Source organism: Pleurodeles waltl, chromosome 9 (genome assembly GCF_031143425.1).
Source record: "Pleurodeles waltl isolate 20211129_DDA chromosome 9, aPleWal1.hap1.20221129, whole genome shotgun sequence".
NCBI lineage: Eukaryota > Metazoa > Chordata > Amphibia > Caudata > Salamandridae > Pleurodeles > Pleurodeles waltl.
In genome coordinates, this window is record NC_090448.1 from 376,742,304 (window position 1) to 376,760,045 (window position 17,742).

General features: G+C 43.4%; 1 protein-coding gene across 1 annotated transcript in view; it reads right to left on the minus strand.

The window, feature by feature from the left end:
- Positions 1-1,336: 1,336 nt before the first annotated feature.
- The window catches only part of EIF3K (eukaryotic translation initiation factor 3 subunit K), a 56,117-nt gene continuing 39,711 nt past the window's right edge, over positions 1,337-17,742 (minus strand). Inside the window, exons 7-8 of the mRNA XM_069206975.1 lie at positions 4,288-4,413; positions 1,337-1,456 (exon numbers count right to left, since the gene is read on the minus strand). Coding sequence (XP_069063076.1) covers positions 1,425-1,456; positions 4,288-4,413 — 158 coding nt within the window. The 3' untranslated portion in view covers positions 1,337-1,424. The remainder of the gene's footprint in view (positions 1,457-4,287; positions 4,414-17,742) is intronic.

The window sequence follows — 17,742 nt, forward strand, 5'->3', positions numbered from 1 at the left end:
GTTTAGTGAAGAGGGAACTCCAAGTACCCTATCTGCCAAACTGAAGGTCCACCGGCTTTGTTTAGTCAAGGCAGACATTCTGTATGTCAATGGTTGAGATTACTCTGTCTCAATCACCAACAAATACCTCAGACAACCCGACAGATTAAGGCCTGGTGGGTATATTGTCATTTTTCCACCCACCCAATTTAGAAGATTTCACTGTCCATCACAGCTAGGTGGACGGACAGGTAAGGGGCAGTGAAAATTGCGCTATGACCCCCAGGCTATGAGAGAAAACTCCTGTGGTGAGGAAGTCATTGCTTTTTTATTTTCAAAAACAAAATCCTTTTTTGGGATCTTGTTTTTGAAGACTTAAAAAAAAAAATGGAAGAAACTTTCATTGTAGTGACAGTGGTTCCTGCCAATGCAAGGGATGTCAGCTAGGCCTTTGGAAATCTCTAAATATAACTGCTAGAGTACATTCTGCATGGCGCTTGTAAAGTATACTACCATGCCGACAGTGCAAAGTACAAAGTAGTTTCCATATTAGTAGGAACTACTATAACAATGTGTGTTTTTTAAGACCCAAAAATATTTTTGCTTTTTTCCTCCATTACTGGGGAGGGCGCGGAAGGTCCCCCCCCGAATAATAACATATTCTAAAAACCATCGGAAAACAAGCATTCACAAGCCAAAAAGATGGCGGCCAAAGCCAGACCCATTGGCTTTGCCAATGCTTGTTTTATTGGAAGCCTACGCCTCAAAGAAAGCTGTGGCTTAAAGATGGTGGACCTGTGCTTGCAATATTTGTAAGCAAAAAAAAATATCACTTTTAACACAACAGTAAAGATGCTTCCCAGCCTGCAGCTGTTTTTACCGTATGTACAGAAACCCTCCAAGTTTTATGCACACCATCGGAATTAAGATTCTTACAGGCGCAAAGAAAATATACTATTGACTTTGAATTACTGTAATATGAAGGCCCTGTTTAAAAAAAACAATGTTTTTGAAAAAAGATATAGAACAGAGAGAAAAGGTGAGGTAAAATACATCAGTCAATGGATTAAGTGGACTAAAAGCCACTCTGAATGTACTTATATTTTATTTCAATTATCTTTTAGTTAAATGAGGCTGATAATTCAGCTGAATGTGTATTAATGGTCGACCCAAAAACAATATTCTCCTTTCTCCCGGTGAACAACATACAACCTCTAGCACCTCGATTCAGAGTTCCAGCAGGTTCTAAAATGAACTTCAAGGTTTCACACGAAACCTAAGGACATTTTCTCGCCCCCCGCAATCCTCCCACCCTCTCGATTAACAAAGCACATGTCACTGAACAGACGACAAAAAGTTATTTAAATAGCTTTTATTAACTGGCTTGCGAGATGCTATAAAAACGTTCCTCATTGAAACAAGATGCCTTTTCTTGGAATGATTCGTCACTGTGAGGAAGCCATGATACTGGATACACCTGAAAGAACCAAGAATAAGCATGTAAACCTGTGTGAATGGCTTGTTCATAACATTTCGTCACAAGATCAGTTACTGATGTGATGGGGCACATCTTTACTCAGGGACCATAAAAGGTACCAGGCTTATTCAAACTTGATTCCTACATTCCGTGATTGCCAGACTGGCAGAGGGACGCAAAGTCATTGTAAATAAAAATGAAGTAATCCCCTGCTTTGATTTCTGCTCTGAAATGTGTTTCTGACAAAATTGATATGTTTCTGTGCATTATTTTTGCACTTTAAAAAAATGAAACTGTTAACAGGGTATGCACAAAGTTAATGGACGGCAAAAAAAGGGATTTATATAACAAATATATTTTTTAGAAGAAGAGACTATAACGAGGCATGAAATGTCCCAAGGATTAGTACCACCACTTCAAGCATTTAAAAGAATAACTTTCGCTTTGGTGCGTATTCCTAACAGATGAGGTAAACTGGGGGTTTTATAGGTGTTCCCATTCAAAGACAGCAAGGCTTTTAGGGACCTGGCCCAGGTTGGCCCCTGTCTGTAATGGTAATTACAAACTAAAAAAGCATTTGAATACCTTGAGTTAGTACAACAGAATCACTGATTCAAGCATTCGTATAGTTCATCACACGTTTGCCATATTTGAGAATTACCACTCTACATAGCCAACCGATGCGTGGTCATAGGAAAGCAGCAGTGTAGAAATATGACAACAAAATTACGCCAGCTGCTTTAAGCCAAGGATTGCATGCAGTGACAAATTATGTGCTTCCGGTGCAGCAACCCTATATGAGCAGAGAGGTTGAAGGACGAGCGGGGGTATGCAGAAAGGATCCCCGACCCCCCACATTCCTCACCTTAATATTCGACAGCTATGTAATACTGCATGTGATAAGTTTAATTTACAATCAACGACCAGGGGATGCCTCATTCTGTTGGTGCCATGTTGTTCTGGTCGTAGCGATATGTCAATGTGTTACTGATATATCATGAAATTAACTGTGAAGCGTCCCCTTCTTTACCACAGAGAACTATGACCGAAAGGTAAACATGTAAATAAGTCTTGGAGGTATCATCTTTCCAAAGAATGAAACACGAGAGAGCTAAAAAATAACTCTGGCGGATGGTGTGCGCCACCGTGTGGCTGTTGCTTGCATTGCAGATGTCTACTGCGTATTCGTTATGCTGCTGCCGCTGACATTCCTGCGGAGTTCGGCTGTTTTCTAGGGCCCCAGGCTAAGCTAATTCTATTTAAACCAGCAGTTCAGTCACATCCCCCAGAATGCTTATTTCCACAGCCCCGTGCATCTTTCACTCGTACTCCAGGCCTTGTTGTTTCATATGTGCACAAACGTGCATTTTATTTTTTCATCTACATCACTCTCTCTATCAATCCACTTCCTATTTGCGTGCGATGCTGCTCTCTGGTAGGTATCGTGTGACTGGCACATGTCATGGGACGAAATAACACTGCTTCCTGTTGGCAGTGCCATGTTTTTCAGTATGAAACATTCGATTATTTTAGAATTGGTGTAGAAATCCTATATTCAATTTAACAGCTAAATGTTTCCGATTTTTACATTTTATTTCAAGTGATTTTTTATTCAGAACTAATTTATAGTCTGTATTTACTCTAAGGCTGTTCCAATTGACATAGTGGTCAGAAGATTATCCTCAGATTTAATGCAACAAGATTAACATAGTGGCCAGTGGACACAGCTGTTTTTTTTGTTTTTTTTTAACCTAAGCAGGCGTTTGCTTTCAGGATCTTAGAGGCATGAGGCAGGCCATGTGAGAGATCTGTTATCCAACCTCTCCCTCTGGGCCAGGGAGCTCCGACTACTGCTGGTGGGAAAGACCTATGATCTGAAGATTTCTTTCATCGAAACATGTCTTCGGTGTGACTCCCTAACAGATGAGGTCAACTGGGGGGGTTCTCTGTGGAAAAGGAAGGAACCCTTCACAGCTATTCTCATGGTATTCCGGAAACACCATGACACATCGCTGCGGCCAGGACAACATGGCACCAACAGAATGAGGTATCCCCTGGCCGCTGATTTTATATATAACTTATCACATGCCGTATTACGTAGCTGATAATTGTGGAGGTAGCGGGTGAATACTAAGATGAGAATCTTGGAGGCTGAGGGATGCTCAACGCACACCCCGCCCCAGATTCGGTTGCTGCACTTTAAGCGCCGAATTTCTGTCACCTCAAGCAATCCCTAGCCTAAAGCATCTGGTGTCATTCTGTTTTCATATTTCTACATTGCTTTTTTATTATGACCACATATCTCTTGGGCTGTAGTGGGATAATTCTCACACATTGCAAATGTGTAATGAACTATAAGAATGTTTGAATCAATTATTCAGTCTTGTTTATTTCAGCCATTCAAACGCTTTCTTAGTTTTTATTTGCCATATACAAATTAGTCTTGGCCAGGTCCGAAAAGGGACAGTCAAGGTGGAATCGGTAAGCCTCGCCTTCTTTTAATGGGAACCCCTGTAAAACATCCAGCTGCCCTCATCTCGTAGGGATTGGCACCAAAGCGAAAGTTAGACTTGAAAACGCTTGAACTTCACAAGGGGTCTTCATTGGAGAAGGTAGGGAGAGTTAATGGGGTTTTCCAGGGTCAACAAAAAAGCTTTAGAATGCGACTTGAAGACAATACAACAACATCAAGGCACATACTGGAAACTGACCACAAAACTACAAATAGGATGCAATATGAACATTCATCGTAAAATGACTGACACTCTACTATAGTACATGTATCGTCATGCACACTGTTTCAAGAGACAGCATAGTACCAGGACACTCACTCTCAAAATCGATCTTCTCCACAATGTTCTTGGGCTTGATGTTTTCCTCCTGGTTGCAAACAAAGATCTTGCCCGGCTCGCCCTCCGTCCAGCCATACTTGGTCATCCACCCTCGTAGCTGGGGCTCTGCAAACATACAGCATGAAGTGACTAGATTACTAGCAGACAAACAATGCACATAAGAAACATTCTTCCCGCTACATTGAGGAGGGTGAGGGAGATCGCTCGGCCAAATCCAAGCCCCCCAAAAATAAATGCTAAGATGAAAGAACTAACATCTGCTGAACTATTTAGAAATGCCATTAAAGTGGATAAATAAACGTTTACCAGAAAATCCCCTATACTCGTGTCTCTTCTAGAAAACAAAGAACCAAAAGAGCTTACTTTTCGGAAATACAAAAAAAAACAAAGCAAAAATGAGAATCTCAAAGTTTTGAGTGAGGTGGCTCAGTGTGCCTCCTCGTATGTCTAAGTCTGAATCACAGCAAGTTTTCTAAGCATCTCAACATTCCTAGGTCGACATCATTAGTGTAACTGAGTGCCAGAACACGATTACTGAAGTTCATTATTTTGGTTAGGGCTTCCAGTGTTATGGTATTTATTTTCTGTCATTTCCATCTAATTACCCGCACTTATTTTCTGGTCATCCCACTAGTAACTGGGCATTATTATTGTGTTCCCAGTAAAAAAAACAAAAACAAAAACAAAAAAAACAACAAAAAAACACGAAGTAGTGACTCCTACAATTCCACATTTATTAAACTGATAAACTTACACTCACAATTGCATAACTGGCTTTTTCCAGTGCGTGCTTTTACATCCATGTTGCACACTCACATTGGCAGCCCTGCAGCTTTTTAATCTCCACTAGGATTTTTTTTCTTTAAGAAAAAACACATACTGTCATTCTGCTCCACAACACGCAGTCATGAGCAACAGCCGAGACACACTCAACAAACATACCCTCACTTTAAAAAATAAAATTATATATATATATATATATATATATATATATATATATATATATATATATATATATATATATATATATATATATATATATATATATATATATATATATATATATATGGAAAATTTCACTTACCCAGTGTACATCTGTTCGTGGCATTAGTCGCTGCAGATTCACATGCTGTGCCCATCCCGCCATCTAGTGTTGGGCTCGGAGTGTTACAAGTTGTTTTTCTTCGAAGAAGTCTTTTCGAGTCACTAGATCGAGGGACTCCTCCCATTTCGGCTCCATTGCGCATGGGCGTCGACTCCATCTTAGATTGTTTTCCCCGCAGAGGGTGAGGTAGGAGTTGTGTATTATAGTAATAGTGCCCATGCAATGGAGTGAGTACGTATGTACATAGTGTAGTTTAAAGTAATATATTTACAAATTTACAAATGTTCAAGATCAACTTTTAAACAGCTACAGGCTCCCGGGGAGGCGGGTGGGCGCATGTGAATCTGCAGCGACTAATGCCACGAACAGATGTACACTGGGTAAGTGACATTTTCCGTTCGATGGCATGTGTAGCTGCAGATACACATGCTGTGCATAGACTAGTAAGCAGTTATCTCCCCAAAAGCGGTGGTTCAGCCTGTAGGAGTTGAAGTTGTTTGAAACAATGTTCGTAGTACTGCTTGACCTACTGTGGCTTGTTGTGCCGTTAACACATCCACACAGTAGTGTTTGGTAAATGTATGAGGCGTAGACCATGTAGCTGCCTCACATATTTCAGTCATTGGAATATTTCCTAAAAAGGCCATGGTAGCACCTTTCTTTCTAGTCTAGTGTGCCTTTGGTGTAATAGGCAGTTCTCTTTTTGCTTTAAGATAACAAGTTTGAATGCACTTAACTATCCATCTAGCAATGCCTTGTTTAGAAATTGGATTTCCTGTATGAGGTTTTGGAAAGCAATAAATAATTGTTTTGTTTTCCGAATTAGTTTTGTTCTGTCAATGTAGTACATTAACGCTCTCTTGATGTCTAATGTATGTAGTGCTCTTTCAGCTACAGAATCTGGCTGTGGAAAGAACACTGGTAGTTCTACTGTTTGGTTCAAGTGGAACGGTGATATGACTTTTGGTAAGAATTTAGGATTTGTTCGTAAGACTACTTTATGCTTGTGTATCTGAATAAATGGTTCTTGTATGGTAAATGCTTGTATTTCACTTACTCTTCTTAGAGATGTGATAGCAATTAGAAATACAACTTTCCATGTTAAGTATTGCATTTCACATGAGTGCATAGGTTCGAAGGGTGGACCCATGAGACGAGTTAAGACAATGTTGAGGTTCCACGAAGGAACTGGTGGTGTTCTTGGTGGTATAATTCTCTTTAGGCCTTCCATAAATGCTTTAATGACTGGTATCTTAAATAATGAAGTTGAGTGTGTAATTTGCAGATAAGCTGAAATTGCTGTAAGATGTATTTTAATGGATGAAAAAGCTAGCTTTGACTTTTGCAAATGTAGTAAGTAGCTTACAATGTCTTTAGCAGATGCGGGTAATGGATGTATTTGATTATTGTGGCAATAATAAACAAATATTTTCCACTTATTTGCATAGCAATGTCTAGTGGTTGGCTTCCTAGCTTGTTTTATGACCTCCATACATTCATGTGTAAGGTCTAAGTGTCTGAATTCTAAGATTTCAGGAGCCAAATTGCTAGATTCAGTGATGCTGGATTTGGGTGTCTGATCTGTTGTTTGTGTTGAGTTAACAGATCTGGTTTGTTTGGTAGTTTGACATGAGGCACTACTGAGAGGTCTAGTAGTGTTGTGAACCAAGGTTGTCTTGCCCAAGTTGGTGCTATTAGTATGAGTTTGTTTTGACTCAACTTCCCCGCTGATACTGGCTCTGATAAGTGGGTCTTGTTTGTGAGGTTGTGGGTTCAGTGCTTTGTCCTCGAAACCCCCCCCCCTCGAAACCCCCCCCTTCCCCCCTGAAACTGTGCCTTTCGAAATGTGCCTCTGCTCTGTGGGGAGTAGAGTGCGCCCATGGCTTTGGCCGTATCTGTGTCTTTTTTAAGTTTTTCGATGGCATTGTCCACCTCCGGCCCAAACAACTGTTGTCCGTTGAATGGCATATTCAGCACGGCTTGTTGTATTTCCGGCTTGAATCCAGATGTACGCAGCCATGCATGTCTCCTTATTGTCACTGCTGTGTTTACAGTTCTAGCAGCTGTGTCTGCAGCGTCTATTGCTGACCGTATCTGATTGTTTGAGATACTCTGTCCTTCTTCCACTACTTGCTGTGCTCTCTTTTGGAACTCCTTGGGCAAATGTTCTATTAAGTGTTGCATTTCTTCCCAATGAGCCCTATAGTATCTGGCCAACAAAGCCTGTGAGTTTGCAATACGCCACTGGTTTGCTGCCTGTCCCGCCACTCTTTTTTCCTGCTGCGTCGAATTTACGACTTTCTTTATCTGGAGGTGGTGCATCTCCTAAAGTGTGCGAGTTCGCCCTCTTGCGAGCTGCCCCTACTACCACTGAGTCCGGTGTTAGCTGTTGCGTGATGTACACGGGGTCTGTTGGTGGCGGTTTATATTTTTTCTCCACTCGGAGTAATGGCCCTTCCTTTTACAGGCTCCTCAAACACTTGTTTGGAGTGCTTTAGCATTCCAGGTAGCATGGGGAGACTCTGATACTGGCTGTGTGTGGACGACAACGTATTAAATAGAAAGTCGTCTTCAATTGGCTCTGAATGAAGGTTGACATTATGAAACGCCGCTGCCCTTGACACCACTTGTGCGTAGGCTGTACTATCTTCTGGTGGTGACGGTCTAGCTGGATAACAGTCAGGACTATTATCTGACACTGGCGCATCATAAAGATCCCACGCGTCTGGATCGTCTTGACTCATCCCTGTATGAGTCGGGGATTGCATCATTGGTGGAGTGGCTACCGGCGATGGTTGCGGAGAGCGTGGTGGAGACGGTGACGGGCTTACTTGTTTAGCCACCTTAGCCTGTGGCTGCTTGTCCTTCTCCTGGAAGGCAAGTTTGCGTTTCATTCTAATAGGAGGGAGAGTGCTGATCTTCCCTGTTTCTTTTTGGATGTGGAGCCTTCTTTGGGTGTAATCTGGCTCCATTCTCTCCAGTTCCTGTCCAAATCTATGTGTTTTCATTTGTGAGGACAGTCCTTGTTCCTCTGTGTAGGAACTTGTTTTAGGTTCCGAGGCCGGATGTTTCGGTATCGAAACCTTTTCGGCTAAATTTTTTTGGTTCCGACGAAACCTTTTTTATTTTCGGCGTCGTGGTCTCTCGGTGCCGACCCATTTCGGTGCCGCTGTCTCGGTGCCGAACTTGCTCGGAGCCGCTGTCTCGGGCCCTGTGTGGTGGTATCTCGACCGGAGTCGGATGACTTCGACACCAGCGTGCCCTTTTTCGGTGCCGATGATCGGTCACCTATTTTTCGGGTTAAGCCATGGCCTGTTGGCGGTGGCGTCCCGTGGGCTTTTGTGGTCTTCTCGCGAGTTTTATGGTTCGACGTCTTACTCACGGTTTTCGGCGTTTCTTCTGGATCGAGCTCGTCCGAGTCAGACTCCTGGATGGAGAAGGTTTCTTCTTCCTCCTCGAAACGCCCTTGTCCTGTTGGCGCCGACGCCATCTGCAGTCTTCTAGCTCTTCGGTCTCTTAATGTTTTTCTGGACCGAAACGCTCGACAGGCTTCACAAGTATCTTCCTTGTGCTCTGGAGACAAACACAAGTTACAGACCAGGTGCTGATCTGTATACGGATACTTGTTGTGACATTTTGGGCAGAAGCGGAATGGGGTCCGTTCCATAAGCCTTGAAGAGACACGTGGCCAGGCCGACCAGGCCCTGACGGGGGATCGAAAAAACCCCAAAGGGCCACCGGAGCTCTTCAAAAGTCGGTGTTGATCTGTTATAACTAACCCGATACCGAACGCAAACAATACCGACGATTTTTCCAAGATTCTAACTAACTTTCCGACCCGAAACCCGGAGCGAAAAGGAACACGTCTGAACCCGATGGCAGAAAAAAAACAATCTAAGATGGAGTCGACGTCCATGTGCAATGGAGCCGAAATGGGAGGAGTCCCTCGATCTAGTGACTCGAAAAGACTTCTTCGAAGAAAAACAACTTGTAACACTCCGAGCCCAACACTAGGTGGCGGGATGTGCACAGCATGTGTATCTGCAGCTACACATGCCATCGAACATATATATATATATATATATATATAGAGAGAGAGAGAGAGAGAGAGAGAGAGCGAGAGAGAAAGAGTGTGTGTTTTTGATCAATATTTATCTGTATAAATCATTAGAAACTGGTGACTGGATGTCTTAGTTATAAGTATAAGGAAAATGTCACTTACCCAGTGTACATCTGTTCGTGGCATTAGTCGCTGCAGATTCACATGCTGTGCATAGTCCACCGTCTGGTGTTGGGTCGGAGTGTTACAAGTTGTTTTTCTTCGAAGAAGTCTTTTCGAGTCACGAGACCGAGGGACTCCTCCTACTTTGGTTCCATTGCGCATGGGCGTCGACTCCATGTTAGATTGTTTTCCCCGCAGAGGGTGAGGTAGGAGTTGTGTATGTTAGTAATAGTGCCCATGCAATGGAATGAATAAGTATGTACAAAATGAAGGTTAAAGTAATATATTTACAAATGTACAAATGTTGAAGATTACTTCCAAACGGCTACAGGCTCCCGGGGAGGCGGGTGGGCGCATGTGAATCTGCAGCGACTAATGCCACGAACAGATGTACACTGGGTAAGTGACATTTTCCGTTCGGTGGCATGTGTAGCTGCAGATACACATGCTGTGCATAGACTAGTAAGCAGTTATCTCCCCAAAAGCGGTGGTTCAGCCTGTAGGAGTGGAAGTAGTTTGAAATAAAGTTCTTAGTACAGCTTGACCTACTGTGGCTTGTTGTGCAGATAACACGTCTACACAGTAGTGCTTAGTAAATGTGTGAGGCGTAGACCATGTTGCTGCCTTACATATTTTGTTCATTGGAATATTTCCTAGAAAGGCCATGGTAGCACCTTTCTTTCTGGTTGAGTGTGCCTTTGGTGTAATAGGCAGCTGTCTCTTTGCTTTAAGATAGCAGGTTTGGATGCACCTAACTATCCATCTAGCTATACCTTGTTTTGATATTGGATTTCCTGTATGAGGTTTTTGAAATGCAATAAATAGTTGTTTTGTTTTCCTAATTAGTTTTGTTCTCTAGATGTAGTACATTAGTGCTCTTTTGATGTCTAATGTATGTAGTGCTCTTTCAGCTATTGAGTCTGGCTGTGGAAAGAACACTGGCAATTCTACTGTTTGATTTAAGTGGAACGGTGAGATGACCTTTGGTAAGAATTTTGGGTTGGTTCTTAGAACTACCTTATTTTTGTGTATTTGAATAAATGGTTCTTGTATAGTAAATGCCTGAATTTCACTTACTCTTCTTAGAGATGTAATGGCAATGAGAAATGCAACTTTCCACGTTAAGTATTGCATTTCACAAGAATGCATGGGTTCGAAAGGTGGACCCATGAGCCTTGTCAAGACAATGTTGAGGTTCCATGAAGGAACAGGTGGTGTCCTTGGTGGTATTATTCTTTTTAGGCCCTCCATAAACACTTTAATGACAGGTATTCTAAATAGGGAAGTTGAATTAGTAATCTGCAGGTAAGCAGATATTGCTGCGAGATGTATTTTTATGGAATTGAAAGCTAGATTTGATTTTTGTAGATGTAGTAAATATCCTACTACATCTTTTGGAGATGCATGCAATGGTTGGACTTGATTATTATGGCAGTAACAAACAAATCTTTTCCATTTACTCGCATAGCAGTGTCTAGTGGATGGCCTTCTAGCTTGTTTTATGACCTCCATACATTCTTGTGTGAGGTTCAAGTGTCCAAATTCTAGGATTTCAGGAGCCAAATTGCTAGATTCAGCGATGCTGGGTTTGGATGCCTAATCTGTTGTTTGTGTTGTGTTAACAGATCTGGCCTGTTGGGTAGTTTGACATGAGGTACTACTGACAGGTCTAGTAGTGTGGTATACCAAGGTTGTCTTGCCCATGTTGGTGCTATTAGTATGAGTTTGAGTTTGTTTTGACTCAATCTGTTTACTAGATATGGAAGGAGAGGGAGAGGGGGAAAAGCGTACGCAAATATCCCTGACCAATTCATCCATAGAGCATTGCTTGAGATTGCCGGTGTGGGTACCTGGATGCGAAGTTTTGGCATTTTGCGTTTTCTTTTGTTGCAAATAGATCTATTTGAGGTGTTCCCCAAACTTGGAAGTAAGTGTTCAGGATTTGGGGGTGAATTTCCCATTCGTGGACCTGTTGGTGATCCCGAGAGAGATTGTCTGCTAGCTGGTTCTGGATCCCTGGAATAAACTGTGCTATTAGGCGAATGTGGTTGTGAATTGCCCAATGCCATATTTTTTGTGTGAGGAGACACAACTGTGTCAAGTGTGTTCCCCCCTGTTTGTTTAAATAATACATTGTCGTCATGTTGTCTGTTTTGACAAGAATGTATTTGTGGGTTATCATTGGTTGGAATGCTTTCAACGCTAGAAATACTGCTAACAATTCTAGGTGATTTATATGAAACTTTCTTTGATGTACGTCCCATTGTCCTTGGATGCTGTGTTGATTGAGGTGTGCTCCCCACCCTGTCATGGAAGCATCTGTTGTTATCACGTATTGTGGCACTGGGTCTTGGAAAGGCCGCCCTTTGTTTAAATTTGTACTGTTCCACCATAGAAGCGAGATGTATGTTTGGCGGTCTATCAACACCAGATCTAGAAGGTGACCCTGTGCATGTGACCATTGTGATGCTAGGCACTGTTGCAAGTGCTGCATGTGCAATCTTGCGTTTGGGACAATGGCTATGCATGAGGACATCATGCCTAGGAGTTTTAAGACCATCTTTGCATGCATCTTTTGTGTTGGATACATAGCTTGTATCACCTTGTGAACATTTTTAACCCTTTGTGGACTTGGAGTGGCTATCCCTTTTGTTGTGTTGATTGTCGCTCCTAAGTATTGCTGTGTTTGACACGGCAAAAGGTGTGACTTTGCATAGTTGATGGTGAAAACCCAGTTTGTAAATGGTTTGTATAACATAATCTGTGTGGTGTAAACACTTTGTTAGCGAGTTGGTTTTGATTAACCAATCGTCTAGGTACGGGAACACGTGTATTTGCTGCCTCCTGATATGTGCAGCTACTACTGCTAGACATTTTGTAAAGACTCTTGGTGCTGTCGTTATTCCGAATGGCAACACTTTGAATTGGTAATGTATTTCTTCGAATACGAACCTTAGGTATTTCCTGTGCGAGGGATGTATCGGTATATGGAAATACGCGTCTTTTAGATCTAACGTTGTCATGTAGTCTTGCTGTTTCAGTAGTGGTATTACGTCTTGTAACGTGACCATGTGAAAGTGGTCTGAGTTGATGTAGGTGTTTAGTGTTCTGAGATCCAATATTGGTCTCAGGCTTTTGTCCTTTTTCGGTATTAGAAAGTACAGTGAGTAAACTCCTGTGTCCTTTTGTGTTTTTGGTACTAATTCTATTGCGTTTTTTTGCAGTAATGCTTGAACTTCTAGTCCTAGAAGGTCTATATGCTGTTTGGACATCTTGTGTGTTTTCGGTGGGACGTTTGGAGGGAGTTGGAGAAATTCTATGCAATAACCATGTTGGATAATTGCTAAGACCCAAGTGTCTGTTGTTATCTCCTCCCAAGATTTGTAGAACTGGCTTAGTCTTCCCCCCACTGGTGTTGTGTGAAGGGGTTGAGTGACTTGTGAGTCACTGCTTGTTTTGAGGGGTTTTGGGCCCTTGATATTTTCCCCGGTTTCTTGGGAATTGGCCCCCTCTGTATTGGCCCCGAAAGCCTCCCCTTTGATACTGTCCCTGGTAGGTAGACGGTGTTGTTTGTGAGGTGCTGGCTTGTGTGGCTTGACCTCAAAACCCTCCTCTGAAAGTAGTTTTGCGAAATGTGCCAAATGTGCCTCTGCCCTGCGGGGAATAGAGTGTGCCCATGGCTTTAGCTGTGTCAGTGTCTTTCTTTAATTTTTCAATTGCAGTGTCCACTTCTGGTCCAAACAATTGTTGTTCATTGAACGGCATATTGAGCACTGCCTGTTGTATCTCAGGTTTGAAGCCGGATGTGCGCAGCCATGCGTGCCTCCTTATCGTTACAGCAGTATTTATAGTTCTTGCAGCTGTATCTGCTGCATCCATAGAAGAACGGATTTGGTTGTTGGATATGTTTTGTCCCTCTCCAACCACTTGTTTTGCCCGTTTTTGGAATTCTTTGGGGAGGTGCTCGATGAGATGCTGCATCTCGTCCCAATGGGCTCTGTCATATCGCGCTAGGAGTGCCTGCGAGTTGGCGATGCGCCACTGATTTGCAGCTTGTACTGCAACCCTTTTCCCGGCTGCATCAAACTTTCGGCTCTCCTTGTCTGGAGGTGGTGCGTCGCCTGATGTGTGCGAGTTGGCTCTTTTACGAGCTGCTCCTACGACAACTGAATCTGGTGTGAGTTGTGATGTAATAAAAGCAGGGTCTGTGGGTGGTGCCTTGTATTTCTTCTCCACCCTTGGGGTTATTGCTCTGCTTTTAACTGGCTCCTTAAAGATTTGTTTAGCGTGCCTTAGCATTCCTGGGAGCATAGGAAGGCTTTGATAATTGCTATGGGTGGAGGACAGGGTGTTAAAAAGGAAGTCATCCTCGATAGGCTCTGAATGTAGCGATACGTTATGAAACTCTGCTGCCCTAGCTACCACCTGAGCATACGCTGTATTGTCCTCAGGTGGTGAGGGCTTAGTGGGGTACGACTCAGGGCTATTGTCCGATACTGGGGCGTCATAGAGATCCCATGCGTCCTGGTCATCTTGGCTCATGGTGGTATGAGCTGGTGATTGTGACGGAGTCTGTGCCGGTGATATATGAGCTGCCGGTGGTGGAGAGGGTGGTGGAGTTACCTTCCTCACCACTTTTGCTTGTGGTGTTTTTTCTTGTTGTTGGAAATCTAGTTTCCTTTTTCTTCTGATTGGGGGAAGGGTGCTGATCTTCCCTGTACCACTTTGTATAAAGATCCGCTTTTGCGTGTGATCTACAGCTGTTGTTTGTAATTCCTCCTCAAATCTGTGTTTTTGAAGTTGGGAGGACAGTGATTGTTCCTCTGAGTAGGAACTGCCTTTCGGTTCGGTTGCTGGGCGTTTTGGCACCGAAACCGTGTCTTTTGTTGTTTTCGGCTCCGAAGAGATTTTCCTCTTTTTCAGTGTCGTACCTTCTTGGCGTCAACCATCTTCGGTGCCGCTATCTCTGTGCCGAGCAGCTTCGGTGCCGCTGTCTCGGTGTCGACCCTTTTCTGCGGCAGTTTCTCGGTCCCGAGATTGCTGCGTCTCGACCTGAGTCGGACGATCTCGGCACCAGCTCGCCCTTTTTCGGTGCCGATGGACGGTCACCTACTTTATGGGTTGAGCCATGGCCTGTCGGCAGTGGCGTCCCCTGGGCTTTGTCTGTTTTTCTGTGTGATGCTTGTTTCGACGTCTTACTCACGGTTTCTTCGACGTCAAATTCTTCGGAATCCGATTTGTGGATGGAGAATGTTTCTTCTTCTCCCTCTTCCTCAAACCGTTGTTGTCCTGTCGGCGTGGACGCCATCTGCAACCTTCTGGCTCTTCGGTCTCGGAGCGTTTTTCTCGACCGAAACGCTAGACAGGCCTCACACGTTTCTTCTTTGTGCTCGGGTGACAGGCACAAGTTACAGACCAAATGTTGGTCTGTACAGGGATATTTACTGTGGCATTTAGGACAGAATCGGAACGGGGTCCGTTCCATCAGTCTCGATGTTACACGCGGTCGGGCCGACCAGGCCCCGACGGGGGATCGAAATTACCCCGAAGGGCTACCGGAGCTCTTCAAGATTCGGTGTCGATTCTAATCTAACCCGATACCGAACGAAACAATACCGACAAATTTTCCGTTGATTCTGACTAACTTTCCGACCCGAAACACGGAGCGAAAAGGAACACGTCCGAACCCAATGGCGGGAAAAAAAACAATCTAACATGGAGTCGACGCCTATGCGCAATGGAACCAAAGTAGGAGGAGTCCCTCGGTCTCGTGACTCGAAAAGACTTCTTCGAAGAAAAACAACTTGTAACACTCCGACCCAACACCAGACGGTGGACTATGCACAGCATGTGTATCTGCAGCTACACATGCCACCGAACCTGAGGTTTTAGTGAGTGCCATCAACAAACCAAAGATCAGGAAAGGAAAGAGAGGGTGGGTTGAATGTCACTGCCTATGGGGCTGATGTAATCCTTCCTCACCACTACCAAATTGTAAACAATTAAAAATAAGGGGAGATTTTATCACATGGCCATTTCAGGACTCTCAGCTTTCAAACCCTTTGACCATCGACCACATAGTACACCCACTGATCATTAGAGGTAGTGGATCCTTTCAGTTCAAAGGCAAGGAAAGATGGTGAGAATCAGGCCAAAGTTCAAACTGCTTCAATCAAAACTTGAATTCGTTCAAGAAACAGACTGAAGGACATTTACCACTTTAAAGGACCTCACCTGCAGTTTATTCACGGGTTCTCTTTTGATGTAGATTTTCAGCCACTTCGAAGTACTCTGTGACACTGATAGGCATGTTACCTTGGGTGTGGATATGGGCTGAATACATAGAATTTCCATCAAACATTCCTCCTGCTTTCCTGCTTTTTAGGTCGAGTGTGCAAGCGCTCTGACGTGTTGCAATCTCTGTGGTCTGTTAACCATGCCCACCGCACACCCATCACTATCACTCCTTCATGGGCTTTGCCTTTCAAAAATGATTTGTCATCATTGTTAAATGCTTTACGTTTGTCCCTCCTTTGGGCAGTTTTGTTACCACCTTGGCCATCGACCATGTTACATGGATAATTGCACATGTGCCGATACGTTTGACTGCGAACAAACTTCTTTTTCCTTCTGTGTCTCCTTCGGGCTCATACTCATGGCAGCCGTGGCACTGTGGCTCGGCTCCCTTATGTTAACTGTTTTACTTTTAATTTTCAATTTATGTGGCAAGAAAAGTCCAGTTAGGAATTTACAACGCTAATGGCTCTAACTCAAGCAAACACAAGACCCATTGCATTGCAAATGCAGGTTTCTTCTTATTGGCTAGTGTATAAAGGGTAGGCCACAGGGCCATTAAAATGGCAAGAGCTTCTGTTTGACTGGGCAGCCCGAAAGGAGGAAGCATATTATTTGGAGGTAGTGGTGGGGGCAGTAAGTTGCGTATTAAAACACATAACAATGTCAAGACTATCTTGTTATGGAGGCAGAAAAGCTTGGGCAGTTTCCTACTGAGGCAAACCATGGTAGTTGTGTGAGAACGTGTGCCCAAAGGCTAAAAAAGGTCCACCAACTGGGAAGGCTGCTCCACATGTCTTCCTCCTAATGCCTCTAGAGCTTAGGTTGGTTTATTGAGCTTATCTGCGACCGTAGAAGCAAAGCCCATTTGGTACCCCTCCAATCTTAATCTTGAATCTCAAGAATTCTGTTTTGTGGGGGAGAAATTTGGAATGAACAGGTACTACTAAAACCAGTGGGCCGAATTCTGTGTTGTGTGATGCATACAGTCCTCTTCTCTTTGCAATGCATGCTGGGAAATGATCAACAGTTCCAGCAAATGTCTGATCCAGCCACGGGAGCGGTCAAGCAGACGCTTCAGTGACATGAGGATTTAATAACCATATTTCAACAGCTAAAATTAATTCCCTGCTCATCAATAAAAAAACATACATTCTTGGTTTGTATCTAGACTTCTTCGTACTTGTGCATGTGAAAGATCTGCCACAAATGGTGCTAACATACTATTTCTGCCAGATTTACAGTCAATAACAGAATTATGTTTAAACAAGGTCTAAACCAAATTTTGATATTTTTTCCCAACTGGTTTATCCACATGCCCCCAACCAACGATAATCTATTAGGGGCGGAGGAGGGGTTCAAAGATTCCGAAAGGCCTTTCTCTTCTTTGCCCTTTAGTTTGTATGATGCAGAGTTGTGAAACTGCCTTTCGGCGCAGTCAGTGGGAGTCAGAAAGGGTCCAGTGTCTGATATAGAGCTGCCAGTCTTGCACCCTAGACCGCACTAGGCGAATGTGAAATTTTAAGCCTGAAGCACTAGCCTGTGCATTTTAACAGAAGCTACCAATTCTTGCAATGGACAAATAGAAACAAGCTTTGCCAAAGTCAACATGTCTCGGCTATGCAAGATCTAATGGGTCTTCCAATATGTTTTAGCAATGTTGTATGCTAGTGTGGCTGCTGTCTGTGGTGTAAAAGAGAATGACATGGAGTGCCGTAGAGCGGAGTGTGTTGGAGCAGCACAGAGTAAAGTTGAGTGGAGTGTTGTGGAGGGAGCAGAGTGTCGTAGAGTGCAGGAGAAGAGTGTTGTACAG